Source organism: Hesperophylax consimilis, chromosome 29, assembly GCF_061612785.1.
Source record: "Hesperophylax consimilis isolate HC1 chromosome 29, BYU_Hcon_1.0, whole genome shotgun sequence".
Taxonomy (NCBI): Eukaryota; Metazoa; Arthropoda; class Insecta; order Trichoptera; family Limnephilidae; genus Hesperophylax; species Hesperophylax consimilis.
Genome location: NC_142864.1, coordinates 10161713 through 10185603, shown reverse-complemented (window position 1 = coordinate 10185603; position 23891 = coordinate 10161713). Strand labels below are relative to the sequence as shown.

General features: G+C 34.0%; 1 protein-coding gene across 1 annotated transcript in view; it reads left to right on the top strand.

Moving 5' to 3' along the window:
- The window catches only part of LOC149409865 (uncharacterized), a 31315-nt gene extending 12393 nt beyond the window's left edge, over positions 1-18922 (top strand). Inside the window, exons 3-6 of the mRNA XM_089649352.1 lie at positions 1871-1933; positions 2265-2408; positions 2693-2906; positions 5826-18922. Of these exons, the coding sequence (XP_089505478.1) occupies positions 1871-1933; positions 2265-2408; positions 2693-2906; positions 5826-6079 (675 nt within the window). The 3' untranslated portion in view covers positions 6080-18922. The remainder of the gene's footprint in view (positions 1-1870; positions 1934-2264; positions 2409-2692; positions 2907-5825) is intronic.
- The last annotated feature ends 4969 nt before the right edge of the window (positions 18923-23891 follow it).

Below are 23891 nucleotides of genomic sequence, written 5' to 3'. Positions count from 1 at the left end.
AAACCAAGTCTGTAGATACAAAACTTCTTTGTTGAATAAGCTTTTTTTCAAATTCACTTAACAAATCCACACTCGTTAATTTCTCTGACTTAGTATAACTTTTTTTGTGACATTCAGTACCATTATGTTGTCCCACACTACATTTAACTAAACTTGTTTCGATTAGAGACATTTTAACAACGTACACCATAACATGAAACAACTACTGTATTTATATAGATGATCACTGCTTTGAAGCTGACTCAGAACTAAGCATGTCAGAGGAAACAAAGCATGTAGTATCCTGCAAACTTAGTGATGAGGCAGATAGTAATTTTCATGTTCTGTCTTGTTCTTGTTGCAGATACATCATTTCCATGTAGTGACTTGTCTCTAGAACTGTTTCTTTGATATTAGTCCATTCATTCAACCTATATTACTAGCTATATACCTAAACTATAACTTGCCCAATTACAAACTAAAAATAGATATAAAAAAAATCACAAAAAGTTTGAAAAAAGTTTAAAATGGATTTTATTTATTTTTGTATCTAGATTTAAAAAAACCTAGAACAATTCTGTATGATAAAGATTTCTTATTTTAAAAACGTTTCTACACTGTGAAGCACACAAAATACCAGGAGTTTTATTTTTTTAGGTTGTACTATGTTTATTGTAGATAAGAATAAAAAAAAATTACAAAAAGTTTGAAAAAAGTTTAAAATGGATTTTATTTATTGAAGCAAGTAAAATGCCATGAATTTTATTTTTGTATGTGATTCTATGCTATTTGTAGATATGAATAAAAAAAAAAATTACTTCATTAACACTGTACCTTCCCGAGATATTGCTTTTTTGTAAAGTACCTTTTCCGTCCCAAAAATTACTTGAAAAATTACTTTTGGTAATTTTTTAAAGTCAAGTAGATAAATGTAAAGGGTTTATTTATTTTTTTCTGCAATCAGCATAGTTTTCTTGATAATATTGAAAATTTTCATTGCATTTGCACTATAAATGACAAAGATACAATTTTTTTTCATTGAAGGTACAAGCTCTTCCGGAGTGCTCGGAATATGTAAAAACGCTTATTTTGCCCAAACTTCAACTGCCCATAAAAAAAAACGAGTTGAGGTAGGAAGGTAAAATTTGGTATATTTTCTTATCTATATGGAAGGATTAAAAATTTAAAGTTTCATCAAAATCTGAGATGGTGGGTGACAAATCCAAAATTTTCTGGATGATTTGGTGCGGATTGACCCTCCTGCAGGCCGGGAGATGGCACAGTCTATGCTGTCGGTGACGGAGATAACCATCAGGAACATAGAGACTAATACTCTCCATGATAGTCGGATTTTCAAACCATCCACGAATCAGTTTGAAGAAGTGTGATACAATATGCACATCTCTTCTGACCCGTAGATGGTTCATACCGAGCATGCCCAAGAGAAAGTCAGTAGGATAGAGCCACGGGTATTGAACCATCACAGATTCCACGCGCATGCGTTACAAATGCATTCAAACGAAATATATACCTTGGGAAGATTCTACGCATCTTTTGTCATTTAAACCTATTTCTTGTAAATAATTTAGTATCTGTATGGGTTCTCTCTCCCTCGGTGAGAGATGTGAACCTCACTAAACCGCCGGTGCAGTCATACCCGCTGTGCATTGTATGTGATACACAAATGGGGCCTAAAGGTTTCTGATTGTGTGAATATTCAAACAACAGAACACATCGTAGAAGAACATCTCCTTCACCAGTTTCCTTAGGTCATCTCTGCTGAACCAAGTGACTCCGGGTGCCATCCAATAGCTGAATAACCCCAGGATCTCAATTTGACCTACACCAACTACTGTTCTAATAATACTAATCTGTTTATTTCTATTTCCAGTATGGTGGTGTGATGTTCTCTCCAATGGGACGGCTCAGAATTGCTCAAGCTGTAAGAAAACAGGTACGAATAACGAATCTATTTGAATATTTAATTCCAGCTTTCTTCGAATTGTGAATGATGAATACTCGGAGCAGGTGGAAGAGTTTGTGTATTTGGGAAGATGATTTTTATGAGAGATGGGAAGGCTGATAGGGATATTGAAAGAAGGGTAAATACAGGAAACTTCAAGAAACTAGTTTACTTTAAGATACACTCATATACAGTTCCAGTGACAACCAGCAAGTCACCGGGACAGGAATATCGCTCATCTCTAGGGGCTACAGACTGGAGGTAGTTGCCATCAGTTGAACTCAACAGTATGTATGTAATATATGATTTGCTAATGTTTCAGGTGCCCCAGTTCTCTCCTGAGCTGTCCCCCGTGATGGGCGGGGAGCCCTACTACCTGCCCCTGCCTCCGCAGGGCCCTCACAAGGGCCCCCTGTGCATAGCGGCCTATCCCATGCAGCCACAGGCGCCCATGCAGCCGCAGCAGGTACACAAACGTCTTCGAGATTTCTTTTTTTCAGCATTAACCTCTTGAACGTGGAAGTAGGAATATCCTCATACCGACTGTCAAAACTTGATGAGTTTTGTTTAAATATCTGGATAAAAACTATGATTTTTTCCCTGTTTGTCTTCTGTTTGTAAATTAAGTTCTCTAGACAATGTCTGGAAAACATTTTAATATTTTTGGCTGAAATACTACACGACATGATGCTTTTCTGCATTTGCTGTTCTTTAAATATAAATTAATTCAATTGTTTTTTTTGTTTCCAGTCCGCCATGAACACGCAGGCCATGCTGCGTCGCGAGTCGCCGCGTGGCAGCGCTGCCACCACCCCCGAGTCGAGCCTGGCCGCGGCGCCCCCACAGCAGGCGCAGGCCGCCCCGGCTCCCCGTTTCCCCCGTCCCCCCGCCATCTACCACCAGGGGCAGGCCATGGTGGCCCCCCAGTACATGCTCTACCCGCAGAGCATGCCCGGATATGACGGTACGTACTAATTTAAAGGGTTTGTGACATGTACATATATCAATGTCACGCTACGACATAACACACAACGAACTGGAAAGTCAAGTAAAAAGGTATTTCAATTATATTGAGTTTTTTTAGTGTATTTTAACCCTTAGAACAAGGCTGCCCAACCCCAGGCCCGCGGGCCACAATGTGGCCCGCGAACGAATTATAAGTGGCCCGCGTGAAACATTTTCAAAAAACCCGCCAATCCGCCAATTTGAAAAAGTGTCGCGGGTCCGCGGTAAAACAAACAATGCAGTTTGCGCGCGGTCACCAGTGTTGCCAACGACGGCGATTTATCGCTATTTAGGCTACTCAGAACGAGAATCAGCGACGAAAAAATCTAACGTTGAACTTACTTTTGAAACAAAAATGCACCGGTTTTCGACATAATATTTTTTGCGTCGAAATGGAATCCTGTAGCCACCCCCCCCCCGCCATGGAATTCGAAAAATTGCTGTGGGGTATCACATGTGATGTTCGGGTGTGCGGAATTTTTTCTCAGCGAAGTTCCGTAACAACCCCCCCCCCCATGGATTTCAAATATTTTGTGGGGAGCACTTATTATTTAGATTTTTTTTTGTGGGGAATTATGTTTTATAGAAATTCTCTAACAACCCCCCCCCCCCCATGGAAATAGGAACCGTCAGGTATTCAGTGGCCCGCCAGTGATTCAAAATCGTCAATTTCGCCCAACTGCTAAAAAGGTTGGGCAGCCTTGCCTTAGAAGAAGGGTTAATATTTTGTAAATCTCAATGCAAAATATAATATTTGAAAGTAGCTGTACCCCACCACGCGTTGATGTGGCTCGGTCTATCTGTGCTGATAGAGAAACAATAGTGCGTGTTGCTTTTACGTCCAATAGATGGCGCAGTTTTTTTTTTTAGCCATTTTACATATAAAAACACACGTGTATCAAAACGTTGTATCAAAATTTCAAAGCAATAGGTGAATAACTTTCGGAGATTTGAGATTTTGAATAAACAAACATTAAGGCGATGCCATACGTAGTAATGCAAAATCATGTGTTTTTGGTTTGAAAATTTGGTCGCCTAGAAATATTTCAGTTGCTTTTAATTAAATACTGCGAGTAGAATACATCTTAGCCTTTGAAATAATCGAGTAATTTTTAGATAAGTCTTTTTATAAGCTGAGAAAAAAATAGTGTAAAGGCCTATGAAAACTGCTTTAAAGTTCAAAATCTCCTACTTACGAACCCATTTTTGGTTATGATTTTATTGTATAATGTGGCAAATTAAGTTATTTATAAAATGATCGAAAAAAAATTAAATATTTATGCCTGAACATCCACAAAATAAAATAAAAGGCACTTTTTGGCCATGTTTTTTTCCTGCATAAATCAAAACAGGCGGATGGTGTTAAGCGGGAATTTAAACCTTATCGCCATCTACGTAAGGGTTGTTATTGATAACGGCTCAATTTAAAATATTACACGACGTAGTGCATCGCCTTAACATTTTTATTTATGTAAATGGATAATTGACAGGTTTCTACAAAGTTAATGTTTTATTTAGGAATTTTTATGGACAGTATTGAAATGTGTTCAAAACTTCTAAATCCTAGCTCTACACACTGCACATTGTAGTGCATCTAAAGGTAGTCATGATTTCACTGAATTGTAGCTGGTCGGATCCTAAGGGTTAATCAATTTATTCATAAGTTTTAAGCGCAATAAATGTGAAGGAAAAAAAAAGTAATTTTTCTATGAATCAATAAACAGTAGAAACTCGTTAATTCGAAATCCACAGAACATCAAAAATCAAATTTCGAATGAACGAATTCCCACGTAATTCTAAATTTTATGAAAAAAAAAGATGCTGAAAATCGAGTTCCTCTTCTGCCCCTTCAAATTCGGGTCTTTGGAGTTAATTCGTAATATTACGAATTATTCCCATTTAAATTGTATTTTCGCAGCCGATTACCGCTGCCGTCGGCCCTTCCAGTTCAGTTATTCAAAGTAAACTCGTAAAAATACCACACATTTCCGCGTAAATCAACATGTTGTTAAATTTGGTTATTCAACGTAAATTCGATAAATAAATAAATATACAAAATATTTCCTGGTAAATTGGGATTTTGCAGCCGATTTACATTGCAGCTGCCCTTTTAAACAAGTAAATTCGTAAAATACAATGTATTTCCACGTAAATTGAAATATCGAGGCCGATTTTCATAGCCGCCGGCCTTTCAAGTTCAGTTATTCTAAGTTAAAGTGTAAATTCGTAAAAATGTGGTATTTTTTAGCGTAAATCGAATTTACTCGGTAGATTTTCACCGTGGCAGGCAAATATTAAATATTCAGATATTTGGTGTAAATTCTTAAAAATACATTATATTTCGGCTTGAATCAAAAATTTGCAGCCGATGTCTTTCGCTCTTTAAACTCAGATATTCAAAGTAAATTTAGTAAAAATATGATATTATATTTCCGCGGAAATTAAAATTACAGGTCCGATTTCAGTCGCAGCCGGCCCTTTGAATTCAGTTATTCGAAATAAATTCATAAAAATACAATATATTTACGCGTAAATCGAAATTTCGTGGCCGACCCTTAGAATTCAGATATTTGGTGTAAATTCATAAAACTAAGATATGTTAAAACTAATTTTCTCGGCCTTTCAAACTTGCAAAGATTGCAATCCGTTTGTTAAGGTAGTCAATATCTATCAAACGGACTTCTGCACAGAGTCATGGTTTTAACGTGAAAACATTTTTAAAAGGCTCCCATACCCCCCCCAGAGTATAAATACAACCAGACAATAAAACACTTTTGTTGTCGCCACATATTTAGATATATCTCATGGCCCAAGGGTCGTGGCGCCAAGTTATAGTATATTCTAAAAATATCTAAATTGGTGGTTTATGTATTTTCAGCGACAGGCTTGTATACCACGTGCCCCGGTTACGCCGCAGCACCGTCCATGCCGGGAGCGTATCCCTACGTCATGCTACACCCGCGCGACTTCTCCCCGGTGCAGTACCACCCACACCACCCCGCCCAGCTGGCGCAGCCCCCGCTCTACCACCCCGCGCCCCCGCAGCCCACCCCCTGCTACCTACCCCCTCACCAGGAAGCACACAACAAGATGCCTATTCCGCTCATCAACATGAACTCGTACATCTACTGAGAGGACAAACAAAACGTCAATCAAACCACCTATGTAATATATACATACAAGGCTTCCATGACAAATCAGAACAGCGACAAATCAGAACACTACCTAAAAACTTAACCTATTTAACCTGTTTTTTTCCATCTTTCATGACATTATATCACTTAACCACTGAACGATTTTTGGCATATTATGGCAAGTTTGCAAAACGTATTGAGCGATCGCTTGCCATAATGTGCCAAATTTATCTACCTTTCGTAAAACATTTTTTAAAATTTTTCAAAACCTTCCTGCGATATGCAGTTTGCCTTAGTAAAAAGCTGAGATAACACTTTCTGTGCTAATAATAAATGCTTGAAATATCCTAATTTAGTGCATTCGATTTTGACAGTCCGCAAACACAAATTCTATAAAATATTTTTTCATACAAAACTTTCGAACAATTGTTTACGATTAAAAATTAAGCGTTCTGATGTATTTGAATCTGTGATTATCAAGTAGGCTATAGACAAATATAAGTACCACATATGGCAATTTCAAAGGAACTAACACACAGAATTGCGCATTTATAAAGCTTACGATTTCTTATAAATCGGTTTGTCTCCATATTAAAATTTGTAGGTATGATTTTTTTTTAATGTAGGCGAATATGTCGCTGGAGTCGTATTTCAATTATTAACGCGATCGCTAGAGTGGTTATAAGTATTCTGATTTGTCACTGTTCCGATTTGTCCGGTTACCATATACAAGACTTTGATTCCATACATTTGTTTTAGCGTTTGACTGAGGTGCACTGTGACATTAACTTTCCATCTGCGATAATGGACTCGCTTAGTTACTTTAGAGCTTATTATTGTGTAACGATGCTTCGTTATAAAAATTTCTGCACTTGAAACAAGCCCATTTCTTCTGTTCTTAACCATTTAATGTTAATTATTTTTAGTTTCGAAATTCGCAGGCGAGTTTTTGTGTAAGCCAACACCATTTTGGAAACTATTTTCTCAAACGTTGATTGAATATTGTGCCAGAGAATTTTTTATTTAGTTTCAACACAGTTAAAACACTCGTCACAAATATGACATAAGCCCTTATAAGAATTTTTTTACCTAGGGGTCTCCTGTGTTGAAACGTAAAACAATAAAATAACGTTGTTTGGGAACCCGTGCTCTGATGGCTAAACTTTAAACAGTTCGATAATAATACTCATTCGATTTAATGTCAGAATGCATCTCAGTTTCAAACTATATATATATTTTAATGCTCAATGATTATAAATCTACAAATAATGTTTGCTTTATGGCAACATTTATACCTAAATCCCAAAAATAATGATTGTTATCTATGTTTATTATTAAAAAAAAAAAACATTCTTAGTGTTGCCATTCATAAATGTAAACATATCATGGACCTAAAAAGCCCTCGACAGTGCGTTAGTGTGATTTTGTATGAATGACATTGAAGCCAAATCTAGGGTGAGGGAAAATTGCCTGGCAGCCATCTTGTATGACTACTTTTGAACTGATTTGTGTGCAAAGTGGTGCATAATGAACTGTTATTATTTTATTTTTGTGTTGTTAATGCAGTTACATAAGCTTATGATTTTTTTGGAGTATTTGATGACACAAGTAACGGGATACGTCGTTAAAAAAAAAAATAGATTTTGGCATTTCTATTCATCTTCCCTCTCACCCCGCGGCTTCAAATTGTTGTCGAATTCTCCGTCCAGGGCCTTTTAGGTCCATGAAACATATGATGATTTGACAGCTGATTGAGGCATCCATTTACAGGAAACTGTTATGTAGGTAAAAAGCTTTGTTAAAAATCAATAGATGTCAGTAGGTTCACTTTCAAAATGTCCGCCTGCTTATCGAACGAGACAAATTCAAGTGTTTTTTTTTCTGATTCATTTTGAGAAATATATTTTATACCCATGCCAAATATTAAAATACAGGAAAGGAAAATGTAAAACTATTAGATCTAGTCCATGAAGCCATTATTTTTAGTGATCTAAATTTTTTTTTTAAAGAAACGGTTGTGTTTTTAAGAGACGTACAACTTTCAGCGTTGGTCGTCGTCAAACTGAATTTATTGTTAGTGAATTTTTCATATTATAATTCCTTCCGTCGTGGAACCTTTTAGACTGCAAAAACTTTTCCTTAGTTGTACTACAAAACCTCTTTTTTTTGTTGAGAATATTAAAATAATTTAATTTAGAAAAAAATATTTAAGAATTAAAAAAAAATTATTTTGAACGTGGACTTTATTTGCAATTTGGAAGAATACTCAAACGATTCTTTGTTTAATTTTAACAATTTTCTTTTTAATATTTAATAACGTATTTCATACTTGAATGTGAAATTTCAAAGACATCCTATCATTCCATTTTTTGTTTGTTATTTATTTCCTATTGAATATAAATTTTATTGGTCGGTATCAAATCCTGAGTTTTGCGGTATCCTGAAGATAAAAGGTACATAAGTAATACGCTGAAGTTAAACGACTAAAAACAGTTTTACGAGTTTTTCACATTGATTGTTTGTGTTAAGCATAATTTGAAAACAATAGCGCAAGAGTGGTTTAACTCTGAATTTGAAGACAATAGCGCAAGAGTGATTTAACTCTGAATTTGAAAACAATAGCGCAAGAGTGGTTTAACTCTGAAATTTGCATGATTTGGGTAAATGAGATAACTTCATGTTATTTGATAAAAAAAATGTCATCATGTCTCAACCTTGTTTCTTTTAGACATGTCTTCCACAGTGGTATTTTGAAGGAATTAAAAATTTAATGTTATTTTGATCTTGGTTAGACCACTATTGCAAAGGCAGTGTTTATGGTACCATCTTGTTTTCCTTATGGAAATGAGGGTTGCTTATTTTTTCTCTTTCCTAATGTCATAAATAGGTGTAAATTAGTCGATTTCTCAAAAGTCTCGGTTAGGTCACTCTTGCGCTAGTGTCTTTGTTTCATATCCTACTGTCCATACATCTTTGCTATCGTAAAATTTACAAAAAAAAGCAGCTTGTTGATTTTGTAATGTCGTTTAATTAACAAAAAACTTTTGTTTAATTTACAAAAAACTTGTTGACTTTGTATGTATTGATATTGTTTACAAAACACTTGTTGATTTTGTAAAATGATGTATTGTTTAATTTACAAAACTATTGATAGATGCTTGATTGGATTGCTGACTGAAACAAATCAATTTGAAACAGCTGTCAATTATGTGTATACAATGTAATGTAATGCCATCCTTTTGTAAAAATAACAATTTCCACTTTTTTTTTATTCATTCAGTGGAAAAAACTCATAACCTTAAAAAACATCCTAATAGAGGCATTTTCTGACTTTTTGCCAAAAGATTCCACACAGAAGTCACACGTTTTTGGCAGTTTCAACATTCATATATATAATACAGTTAATTATTGTATTTCTGCAAAGCAAAATTTTTAGAAAGACTTGTTAGAAACATAATTTAAAATCTATTTTTATTTCTGAATTGTATATTCTCTCTTCAATACTTTTGATAAATTCCAATATACTGGGTGGCATCACATTGATTTCACATATCCTTTGTTAAAATATTAATGAAGAGTATTTTCTTACAAGATGCAATTTTTAATGTGTCAAATGTGGATAAAAAAGCATACAAATACAAAATTATTAAAATTAAAAAAAAAAAATGTTGATAAAGTATACTTATTTACATTGATAGTCGCATGAGTAGGATGTTTGATTTGAATTTTGATGAAACGAGTTCAATACCATGGCTAAAGGATCTGTAAAATAAATATTAAAAGTTTTCACAATTTCGTTTGACATAAAAAAACAACAACATGATACTTATGTAAGAATTTCTGTGTACATTATTGTCAGTCTGGATTTTATAAGTCCCTGTTAAATTCCGCATATCACCCGTGACACATTAAAAATTGTCTATGCATTGAAATTCCATAGAGTTGTCTTTGTATAGAAGAGGAAAGCTGTTCATATTATGAAAGATTTAAAAAAAAGTTTTACTAACATTTGTATTGATTTACCTTGTTGAAATGTGCACAAAATATTATAATATACTCACCAAAGCAATATTGTTCTCAATTATTATTATATTATCTGTGTAAAATTGTTACCGTTGTTGTTTTTAAATATTTACACAATTATTGAGTTTGAAAATAGTTTTTAAATTATGTTTGTTATACCCGTGCGTACAATATACACTGTTATGGATTCAATGTTGCCATGTCATTGCCACATGTATGTCATAAAATTATTTATATAATATATATACGATTTTGATGTTCAGTGCCATCTAGTGGCAAAAGGTGGAAACAATAATAATAGCTTAATTGGTATTGGTGAGAATGGATGATTTTCAGGCAGCTAGACTGCCTCACAGTTGAATTCTGCTCATGTTACAAAAGGTCTTGTATAATAAATAAGTTTATTTAATTTTTTTTTTGTTATTATTTGGCAAAACCATGGACAATCGATACAAGGGAGAAGGGCTAAAAAGATCTATTATTATACATCATCTGCATACAACTGTCAAACGAGTCTTTGCTCAGCCGTATCTCGACGTTGTTTCTACCTACATACCAAATGCACAACTTTCATTGCTTAGTCGCTTTGTCTATGCAGTTTGGTCATAGTACATAGACAGTCAAAACGCTTTCATGCTATGACTCCTTTGTTTCTATTATCTATGGTTAAAACTCATCATTTTTATTGAAATGTCATTAAATGGATATAGAACGATTGCCGAAAACGGTAGATTTGCAATATTTACAAACATTAAGTTCTATCCTTCCAAATTTTGGCTCATGACCCCATCGCAACGAGAAAAGTAAATTAATTGTATATATTTTTAACCTAGTATTGAAATCATCTTGACATTTTGATAAATGATTTACAAAAAAACAACTTCATAAACGACAAATTATTTACCATTCGATAAACCCAATATTTTGTGTAAGCAAACTTAATTTAGAGTTGGTGGACGGTTGGGGTAACTTACTCACCCCTCTGATGATGTGATGTGGCGACAATGTCAATAATAAATCAAAGTTATCGATTTATACATACCGATCTACATTCTAAGAGTTATGTAAGTTTAAAGATGAAAGATAGATTATATGGTCTAGGAAAACTGCCTTTCATAGCAGACATGATCTGACGATAAATAAGTAGGAATATTGTAATGTATTTACCCAACGGTTAGACAGGCCGTAGTCATCAACAGAGGAGATAATATTAATATATTTCACCCTAATAATATACATATTATAAGCTTCTGTCAATGTAATTTAAACTTAAACTCGCGATAATAATTAGTTTGTAAGTTTCGCTTCGTATATAGACTAATTGTAAGCTTTTATAACTTGATTATTTTGTCATTTCATAATGTCTACCACAGTTTATTTCTAATTTTCATTTTTGTCTTAGAACTTGGAAATCTATGCATGATTTAACCTGATATGTGTGTGATCCATCAGCAACTATCTCCGTAAGCAGGTGTCACATATGTGTTCCATCGGCGATTATCCCCGTAAGCAGGTGTCACATATGTGATCCATCCGCAGTTCCCATAAGCAGATGTAGTATGTGATACATCTGTGGATATCCCCGCAAGCAGGTGTTGCACGTGTGATCCATTGGCGGTTATCCCCACAAGCAGCTGTCGCATATTTGTTTCATCCGCCGTTATCCCTGTAAGCAGGTGTCACATATGTAATCGATCCGCAGTTATCCCTGTAAGCAGGTGTCACATATGTAATCGATCCGCAGTTATCCTTGTAAGCAGGTGTCACATATGTGATCCATCGGCGGTTTTCCCCGTAAGCAGGTGTCACAAATGTGATTAACAATGTTTCACGAAAACATTGTGTCAAACATTGAGCGTGATGGGAGAGATTGTGTTGAAAAGGACAGCATTGTAATGATGCGAAATAGCTGCTGATGAATCACATATGCAATGTCCGCATAGATTAGGTTAACATTACATTAACGCAAAAGTTTTTTTTTATGATTTTCAACATAAAATAACGATACATATATCAAAAATATTTCATAGTCATATTAATATATTGTATATTCTATTATACATGTTTCTTCTATCAATACTTTGTCATAAATTCTATTTATTTAAACATTCACAAATCCCGTATATATTATTGTAAGTAAATTGTAAGACATCTCCCATATGTGACGTGATTATTTATATGGATAATATACTATGTAAGCTATCAAAGGGGGCGTTACTCTAAATGTCGGTACGATGTTATTATTCTATAAGTGTGCTTTTGTTGTAGGAAAGAAAAAATATTATTAATATTATAACATTATTATGATAAGGCTAAAAATGGAAAGTGATTATTATCTACATACTATTTATATTGTATTTAATTAGAAATCTTTTAAAAAAATACAAAAAAACACATATTTTTAGGTACGTAATAAATACATTATATCTTTAAACATAAAAAGTATATTTTAAGTCCATATTTAAGTGTACTATTTCATGTGACGATGATATCTTTTGCTAATATATTCTACAGCGAACTTTCTAATGTATACTTAAATAATATTATTCATCGAAGCATATTGCTCTATTTCTAAATGTAATACATTGTATTGTGTACTTAATCGTGCCGGCGCTAATATCAATTTTTTAATTTTATTTTCATTCTCAAAAAATATCAAAATTTTAAATGGGTAATATAGATAATGATTTTGTATTCATATTCTTGTTACATCGAGCAGCGTCACGTAAGGGTAGGCAGAGTTAACCCTCAGGCCTCCGGCATATTCTGTCAAAGTTAATGGAATATTTCTGAACGTATCTGAAAACTAAGAACTGTTTTTGAAAGGTGATGAAAAATGCTTAAATTTTTTAAAAATTAAAATATTTAGTGCAGATGTATAAAAATGGGTCACATTATGTTTTTTCTAAGTAAAATTACTGATAACGAAGAAAAAAAAACACATATTTTATTAGTTTCAACAAGTTTCATAAATTTTTCCCAAATTGCACTCGGAAATTTTGGTTTCCTATATGAAATTCAATTCTTGTAGGGGGCCGTTCAAGTATTACGTAAGCAGATTTATAACAATTATTTACCCCCTCTTCCCCCTTGTCATCAAAAGTAAGCAAAGCTCTTACCCCCCCCCCCCTCCCATGCTTACGTAAAAATTGGTACCTATATGCATTTTTCTGTTAATGTGTTCTGTTTTTTTATTGATTCATAAGCAGCACTTATAAAATAGACTTAGGATAGAGGACTTTAATGCACATAATATTCATTTAAACAAACTTTATTGACACAGTGGGAATCCCCGATTATGTATTCGGTTTTCAAACATAGACAATGTGTGGGTTGCCAATGTATAAAAAAAAATAACTACTGCTGAGCAGTGCTGACGTAATCACCCCCACCCCTCATGTCATCAAAAATAAGCAAAGCAAAGACCCCCCTACACCCCATAGTGCTTACATAATACTTGAACGGCCCCTAGTTGACTTCAAGATTTGAATATAAAGCGTGGTGTTTTCTCTTTCTAACACCATTTAGATCATATTTATCACCATGAGAGTAAGGGAGACATAATGATTTCTATAAGATCCATAGGAGCTGCTCCCAAAAGCGAACAAATTAGCCTGAGGCGTTAATAGAATGCCACTCGTTTCTTTTCCTTTCACCTCGGCACTCTTAACCCACCGAGATCCGGCGTTGCTTTAAAATTCACGTTATTAAATTATTCTGTGAAAAAATGGTAAAATAACAAATAAGCTTTTGGCCCTTTTGTCGTATCTTTCTACGGCAAAATAATTAGAGTACCGAAGCTATTTCAAATTGTGAGATCTTAAAACTGTGTTTTAAGTTTTGCTACTTATGCCAAGCGGGAAAAACTTAAATCAATCTACGATTAGTGGCCGAGTTCATAAATGCATCACGTTCCCAACTATGGGTCGTGGGTTCGATTCCTCTGATAGCCAAGACCTTCCGTCTTTGCACAAGTTAAAATTTACGCTTATAATGATGACAGTAGGAGTTTTCAAATATTGTAAGGTTATTCGTAACCCGGGAATATTTGTCTTTCTTTAAAAAATCGTATTTATTTTAATTTTCTTTCAATTTCAGTTGGAGCGATGTAATTTATCGTAAACAATTTTAAGTGAAATTTTTCCCAGATTTTTGGTTCTCGGTGGGTTAACATCATAAAATGCTCTTTTTAAACATTTTTTAACCAGCAAAGAGTGTCATATTTTTGGAAACCTGTACTCAATATTTAAAAAGTATTATATTTTCTATCCAAGTTGTTATTAAATTATTTTCATATGTCGTATTCCAAAACAAAACACTCAATCGTTAGGTTTTCTTTTCAGTCCAATTTGATAATTTTGCGCTTTTACAGTAATCAAGCAAATCTCAAACACAAAATCACATCCGTTATAGTAGAGTCCTGATTATTCAATAAAACGAGGAATTAGAAGATTCAACAAATTTAAGGACGGGTTGTTTCGGAGAATTTGAACAATTCATCAAATTTCAACATTCATTTTCGGGTTCTGTGAAAGTCCTATTCAAGTTCTGTTATTATATCATTGTATGCTAGTTGCTTGACAAAACTGAAATAAAAACAGAACTTGAAAAAATCTTTCAATCATCAATGAACTTGAAAATGAACGTTGAAATTTTATGAATTGTTCAAATTCTCCGAAACAACCCGTCCTAAGTCTGTGGTGTTATTCGCAGATATTCTGTGAAAGATTTATTCAAGTTCTGTATTTATTTCAGTTTTGTCAAGCGACCAGCCTACAATGATATAATAACAACTTGAATAGGACTTTCACAGAACCCGAAAATGAACGTTGAAATTTTATGAATTGTTCAAATTCTCCGAAACAACCCGTCCTAAGTCTGTAGTGTGTTTCTCAGATATTCAAATATAACATTATCAAATGGTTCAATCAGCACCATTTTGTTTTTTTTGACATGTCCCCTTTAAATGCCGATTCTAGATCTGTTTCAGCTTTCTGTCAAATTATGATCAGCTGACAAACATAACAATACGACAGTTGACCTTTTCTGCAGAACACAATTTGTTCAAAAGCTCAAGCTGACTTAGAACCAGCGTTTAACCGGGGACCTTTCAACTGTCAAAAATTGAACCCAAAATGTTGAATAATCAGTTGTTGGTTAAGGTTAAACGCAACGCTCGTTGTATTCTACGTGTTCACAGATGGCGTTAATTAATTAATTTTGTTTAAATACGCTCTTGCAAGGTATTGCTTTACAGTATTAAGACAAATTATTTGTTTGCGCCCTCATATACGCAATATGAATATGAATAAATAGTTTTGTCCATATAAAAACTCAATTCTATCAAGAAAGGCATACAAATACAATATTGGATTGAATCATCGGTAAAATATTGTATTTGTGTGCCTTTCTCGAAAGAATTAAGTCTTTAAACGAACAAAACTATTGATTCATATTCATATTGCGTATATACGGGCGCAAACAAACCTTGCAAAAGCGTATTTAAACAAAATGAATTAATTAACGCCATCTGTGAACACGTAGAATACAACGAGCGTTGCGTTTGACCTTAATGCAGAATTTGGACTAATCAAAGTTTGGATAAACAGGACTGTACTATATGCAACTTATTACCAAATAACCATCAGTTAAAGTTGGATTTTTTGATATTTCAGTTATTCCTTCTAACCGTAGAGTAAAGTAATGTGTTTCGTAACCCACACGTCCGACCATTCTTTGCTTAAATTTCAAATGCAGAATTTTGTTTCACCATCACTGTAAACTTTTTATTTCAATGAAAAAATGGAATGGTGATATGTATATGATGTCAGACAGTATAAGAGAGACAGAGCGCATGTGCTAAACGGGCTAGAACCAAAATGTATTGAATCGTAGCTGCAGTGGGTATATTTGAAAAGGACATTGAAACATTTCTAGCTTGCATTATTTATTCAGTGCTTTTAACGATATTTAATTTCTTTCCACTGTGCCATAATCAGTATCGTCGCCTTTTCCTGTCCGATATTACTTGGCCGTCTTGGAAGAGGGTTTTTTCTTTGCCGGAAATGAATGTGTCCTTCTCGCCGATGAATCTAAACTATGCTTAAGTAACGTTGTCTAAGGCTATCCATGTGACTTTTTCTCAAACTAGTTTAAGTGCCGAGTTCGATGTTGAGTATTTATATCTAGTCCTAAGCGTCGACTTAATAAAGGCATTACTATATTTTAAGCATTAAGAAAATAATGCTATATAAATGTAACACTGCGAAACATATATTCTAGGAAATCAGGTGAGACAAAATTTAAAACACTGATTTTGCATTCTCTTCCCTCCCGCTCCCTCTCCCCATTTCCTTAAAACATTCCTAAAATACTGATTAAGACGATGCACTACTACGTCGTGTAATATTTTAAATTGAGCCGCTATCAATAACAACCCTTACGTAGATGGCGATAAGGTTTAAATTCCCGCTTAACACCATCCGCCTGTTTTGATTTACGCAAGAAAAAAACATGGCCAAAAATTGCCTTTTATTTTATTTTGTGGATGTTCAGGCATAAATATTTAATTTTTTTTCGATCATTATATAGATAACTTAATTTTCCACATTATACAATAAAATCATAACCGAAAATGGGTTCGTAAGTAGAAGATTTTGAACTTTAAAGCAGTTTTCATAGGCCTTTACATTATTTTTTTCTGGGCTTATAAAAAGACTTCTGTAAAAAATACTCAATCATTTCAATGGTCAAGATGTATTCTACTCGCAGTATTTAATTAAAGCATCTGAAACATTTCTAGGCGACCAAATTTTCAAACCAAAAGCACATGATTTTGCATTACTACGTATGGCATCGCCTTAAATACTCTCAGTATCGCCCAAGTGAAAGGCCACCATTCAGAATCTAAATGTTGCTTGAAATGGCTTTAGCTATGTTTGGTGACCAGATTTATGTAGCCTGATACTTATCCCACTCCCTATTCCCAGTTTCCTTCCTTTCAGCCTCACGGCATACCACAATTGAGAATAACGTTGTCCAACTGGCTTTGTTACGAATATATGTTTTGAGTGTTACATGACCTACATTTAACGCATAACAGACGTGCAGTATAATATTTAAAGCATTTAGGGAAGATAGGAATGATCATATCGTGAAAGGGAAGCGGAGGTCACAGGTAGGAAGAGATAAGACCGGTTGAGCCTCGATTGATTTTATTATAGACGAGTTAAATAGGTTACGAATGTAATTAATGCGTCTTACCTATATAAGTAGATATTATTATAAAGGCTGGAAATGAAGTACTGAGATTGATTTAGTTGTAACACTCATTGCCCTGGCTTTTTTCTCAATGTTATTTATTATAATATAAACAAAAATTTAAGTTCAACTAAATTATTCAAATTTGAATTACATCAAAATTTGTAACAATGATAATTTGAATCATATCAAACATTGAAACTTTATTTGAATTTCGTCAAACGCTGAAACTAAATTTGAATTACACCAAACTTTAAAACTTAAACATATTTCAATTACATCAAAATGAGAGACAAAATTTGAATTACTTCAATTTCCAAACTATATTTGAATGTTTCTATCTTTGAAACTAAATTTGATTTACTTCAAACTTTGAAACTAATTTTGACTATATCAAACTTTGAAATTAAATTTGTATTACATCAATCTTTGAAATTAATCTGGACTATACCAAACTTTGAATTACATCAATCTTTGAAATTAATCTGGACTATACCAAACTTTGAATTACATCAATCTTTGAAATTAATCTGGACTATACCAAACAAAGATATTAGAAGAACGAGATATGCTATGTAGGCGGAGTACTACCTAATTAGGGTACTTTGAATACTATCGGGACGTGTACGCACAGAAATCTGTTCTATGTATTAGTGCGGATACCTTAGCGTAAGCGAAGGCGTGCAGTAGTATTGGTGAACAAAACCAGCGACACTGGGCAAAACAATTCCACACAGTATGAACTGCTCATAGCACATCTCGTTCTTCTAATATCTTTGATACCAAACTTTGAAACTAAATTTGAATTACATCAATCTTTGAAACTAATCTGGACTATAACAAACTTTGAAACTAAATTTGAATTACATCAATCTTTGAAACTAATCTGGACTATACCAAACTTTGAAACTAAATTTAAATAACATCAATCTTTGTAAGTAAATGATTGGAATCGCATCAAACTTGTTATAATAATACAAACTGAAACTAAATGTGGAGTACATAGTTATATGTTACATAGTTACATAGTTATATCAAACTGTAACAGCATTATTGTCTTGAATGAATTTTTTTTAAATTTCAATCTTTGAAACAATTATTGTGTATCACACGAAGGTTGTAGCTAAAATAAAACTTTAATTTTGCCATTCGCCAACGAGCAATGACTTTATTTGATCATAATTTGCAATTTTATTTAATCATTATGCATAAAACGCCTAAGAAAATATAAATATCACTGCATCCAAAATAACAATAATTACATTAATTTACAGTATAAGCAATAATAACTAATTTACCCTCCATGAGAATTTGTGCTGGGAGAGGCTAAAAAGGATGTAAGGAAGTTGGCCTAAAATATATTACATAATAACATATAACTTGTACGAGTCGTAACATACATATAACCCGTACGAGTCATGAGTTTGTTATAAGTTTAAGGTAATTGTTATGTTGTTGGATAAGTATTACCTATGCGATAATGAACGAATTGTTGTTATTCACGTTGAAATGTTATGTGTTCACTCGGAGTCAATGTTGAATAAAATATATTGTTGAATCTCGGAGTTATTATTTATCTTGTTTGGTGATTTTATTTTTTTTTCTTTGTAAAATTTACAGGTTGAACACACATCTTACATACATTATAGAAAAAATGGTTAGATTGCAAACTGAATACTTGACAAAATTAATTTTTAAAATTTAAGACATTCAGCCTGGCAAATGGAAATTATTACAATCAAGGAAATAGGTAACGATTCGAATAATTAAAATTATAAACCACATTCCCCTATCTAGACATTTTTCCATAATAATAATAATAGTATTTGGCTAATTTATATAGCATTGTTTCGTGAAAAATCTCCTCAAGGGTGCTGTACAAATATAATTATTAAATAATAATTACAGCTGACTTACATCTAGGATTCATAATAACTAGTGACTTACGACTGAGGCTAATAACTACTGACTTATATCTTGTGACTTATGATTACTGTCTTAATGACATATATTTACATATAGCCGAACAGGCCTTCCATTGATATGCTTGGTATAACTATAAGTGACCTGCTCAGGTACGGGGGCTCCACCGAAGCCAGAGTGAAGTTGGCCTCTCAGAAGCTGGGCGTACTGTACAGGGCCCGCAGATACTTTAATAGTACACGACTGCTCACCCTGTACAAATCGCAAGTGCGCCCTACTGTCGAATTTGGCAGCCATCTCTGGTCCGGAGCCCCTAAATACCTGAAAAAAACCCTTGACTCTGTGCAGAAACGGGCGGTCCGTTTGATAGATTCCCCAATCTTTAGAGCACAGGCGTCAGGTAGGTATGCTGTCATTGTTCTATCGGTATTACAATGGAAGATGCTCTGAGAAACTAGCGTCGTTGATCCCTTCAGCACCGGTGCGTAGTCGGGATACACGCCAAACGCGCGCCCAACATTTGTACACAGTTGACACTTGTCACATGAGAACGGGTCGCTTCTACGATTCATTCTTAAGTTCAACAGCTCGGCTGTGGAACGAACTGCCGGCCTCTGTGTTTCCTCCCTCCTACAACATGGGACTCTTCAAGACCCATGTTCACTCCTTCCTCTCCACAAAAAGACCCTCCACACAGCATCCCCGAAGATGACATAGGCCCTGAGGGAAATTATTTTCTTCAGGGCCTCCTGTGTGGAGTTAATATAAAAATAAAATATGTAGAGACTTACATACTTACATTTAAAAATACATCAATAAATACTCTTTCTAATTTTAATAGCGCCAGAAGTAGAAGTTCTATAATAATAGGGTTTTTTATAATTAATTTTAGAACAATGGTGCAATATGCGCCCAATGTGCATCCTCAAAGACAGATCCTGCAATGTTTGGGCAGAGTATTGGCGCATTGCTAGTCAATTCAAGGGAGCCTGCTATGCCTCAACACAAAGTGGTTTCAACAATTCGCCCTTTTTTCAAAGAAGAAAAAGAGAATTGGACATTAAGACTGATGGAACCTAAGCGCAAGCTAAATACTATGTTTGGGGATTGCGATTTCGGATTATCTGGGCCTAAGGCTTGGAATAAACTCCCTCTGGAATTAAGATGCATAACAAACTCAACAATGCAGGTCTAAACTAAAAACTTACATTTTTAGGCTCTCTCATCCTGAAATTTAATATACCTGCCTAAGAGTAGCATTCTTGAATTGTCTGTATGTAATCACGACCGTCCCAAAGTCACCGTGTCGCCTGGCGCTAGTAAAATTTTAACGCCCCTTGTCAAAACCACGCCTAGGTAGGTGATCACTGTATTCAATAATATTCGTATGATTTGTATTTTTGTGTAGCACCGTTTCTGTGAAAAATAATCTTAAGGGCGATGTGTTAGGAGAGTTAGGTGTTAGATATTATTAGCGCCTTGACAATTTGGCGTACGGAGCGGATTGCCCACATTGGGCCGGCCCTGCCTCCAATGTATCCTAATCACACCTTTCTTATTGGATTTACATTATTTGAAGCTTTACTCTCAACCTGTCTTATGAGTATTCTGAGCGACGAATTGCATTTAGGAAGAAAACTGCTAATCAAATCCTTGTTTTGTTTTACCGCCCAATGTAAAATTTGTTTTTCCTCTCCTAAACACACTGATTAAAGAACGTATATTATTAAATTTAATCCCAGAATTAAAAATGCCATTTACAATTATGTCCTCTGCTTGCAAACAGTATCTAAAATTCTCTAATAAACAGTAAACAGTGTTAATCTCAAGTAACCTCCTGGGTAAGTATAGTACTGTATATTAATCAGCCTGTACAGAAAATAAATAAATAAATTTTTTTTTTTTTTTTTTTTTTTTAAAAGAAAGACAAACATTCCCGGGTTACGAATAACCCAACAATGTTTGAAAATCTCCTACTACCACCACAGAAAGCCGAAATTGTTGCTTGTGTTGTGATGGAGGACTTAGCCAGCCGAGGAATCGAACACGCGACGCTCGGGTGAGACCCAAGCGCTATGCCCACTCAACCACTGACCGGTCAATAATAATAACATGTATACATTCTAACACAATTCATTGGTCAAATGCATTGTAAAATAGTTTTGCATTAGTGATCGATGATTCGATGGATGCAATCTGTTAGCCATTAGTTTATAATAGTTTGTCTAGTCTATAGTTAGTAACAGAGGCGGCTCTAGGGATTCAGTCGTGGTAGGTCATTTGAAAAAAATGTGTGACTAATCTTTATTTGATATTGTGAAAAATGCCCATATATTATTAACTATATCAATTTGTTATAGAGTTTTAGAGTCGCGGACTCTAAATAAATATTATGTTAATATAATAAATTGGAAATAAATACACAATCCATGTACTTACGGCAAATTATTTTTAAGATATTAAGTTTTAATGTAGTTGTCCACAACATTAAAATAAATAAAATCAGTGTTTGATTCTATTTGACAATGATTTTTTACGTTTTTTGTTTTGTTTCATTCTAAATCGATAACAACATAAATAATTATTCTAATCCTTTCCCGAACTATGCAATTGAAAAACAACCATTGTTCCACACACTACAAGCGTGTAAAATGAAAAAACGACATTTGTTTATGTCACCATCTCTGTAAAACATATAATATTCACCGTGTTGTCTCCCCCACGGTCATGACCTAAGCGTCCCTAAACTTTCTTCGGAAGCTAATTTTTACTTCGACGAAAAATATAGTGCCATCTCGTTTATTCTATGGCGCGCGTAGGGACAGAAGATGCCAAATTGGACATTCTTTAAATTGACCCAGCGAATCGTGTGGACTTGTGAATGAAAGCTTCTATTAGAGACAACAGATGTCACTGCTAGTCACTCGCCGCCGCCGCTGTTTCGCGTTACATTTTAAATGTTTTGATGCACATAATTGATTATTATATTTATTATTGTTGTCTTATAATTTTGGGGGGTCAAACACCAATTGACCTAAGGGAAGAACCGCCACTGGTTAGTAATAAGAAAGAGCACTGTAGACATTTTTTTTTTTTTAATTATATTTATTCAAGAAAATTCTTTACAATGTATGATATACATATTATATATTTCACCAGTGATAAGATAAAAGATATTATGATATGGTTATTATTTATTATTTTCAATGTTCTCCCATAATAAGCAATTGCTTGTGTGTATGGGATGAGGTATTATTTGTTTAGTTTCTTAGATTTATTTTATTTTTTAAATTTATGTTTTTTTTTCTTATATTTACTTAATTTTTATTTTTAAATTTAGTTTAGGTTTTCAGTATATTTTTTTAATTGTGTTTTGAATTCTTTGAATCTATCTGTGATCTTATATTTTCTGGCAATTTATTGAAGAAATTTGTTCCTAAGTATTTGTAGTTTTGTTGACCCAAAGTTTTTTTACAAATCGGAATTGGTAACATGTATTTTTGCCTGAGATTTGCTGTGTTTTTGAATGGTACAGTTGTGTTTAGGATATCATCTTTGTAAACTTGTAAGGTTGAGTGATACAGGAAAAGAGTATATTGTATACTTGTTTTGCAAAAACAGCGCTATACAAATCATCCAAATATTATTATTATCACACATTTTTTGGCTGTCCCTCTCTAAACAAATATCCTCTCTTCTGTCAAGCCTTATCTAAAATTGCCTCCCCTCCATTCAACATCTCTTCTAAGTCTGTACTCGACTCACACATAGAATTTACATAAAATTATATATATATTTATGTGTAAATATATATTAGTATTATTGATAAACTCTTTGTAAACATACTATTACATTATAATAAATAATGACACGTACCTGTAAATTATTTTGGAACACTCTTTTCAAGCAATGGATTTATTACGAAAAAAAAACATAGATGTCACTACTAACTCAATTAGAACTTCTGCCACAAACGGCGCCAAAATATCTTGTACATAACTGGGCTTGGTTTTAATTTCATAGATTACCACTTGAAAAATAATAAATTTAATTTAACGTATTTCAATCATAGGAATGTTTTTTTTCTATATTTCCTCTTTGATACATAGTTTGGGGCAAATTAAGTTAGTGGTATGAAGCTTCCATTCCTGCCCACTGAAAAGAAAAACCGATGGAGTGCGTGTCCGTGTAGGTACCCGAAGTTAGGTCCAATCTCCCTTACTTTGCTGACATTAAAACAATCCCGGATTACGAATAACCTGACAATTTTTGAAAATCTCCTACTACCACCACAGTAAGCGGAAAATGTAGCTTGAGTCATAATAAAGGATTTAGCCAGTCGAGGAATTGAACTCACAACGCCTGGGTGGGACCCCAATGCGATACCAACTCAGCCACTGACAGGTCAGTGGTTGATCAACGATTTTAAAATATCGACATTCTATTTTAAGTGGTTAAAATATAATTTTATTTGCTTATCTAAGACCTAGGAGTAAAAAGGTGTCGGATAAATAAGTTTTCTTTCAAAATAGTACATTTCACACTTCTAGGATTTTTTTATTCAGTGTTTCTGCAGCTGAGAGATCTGTTGCAAGCTCTCTTTC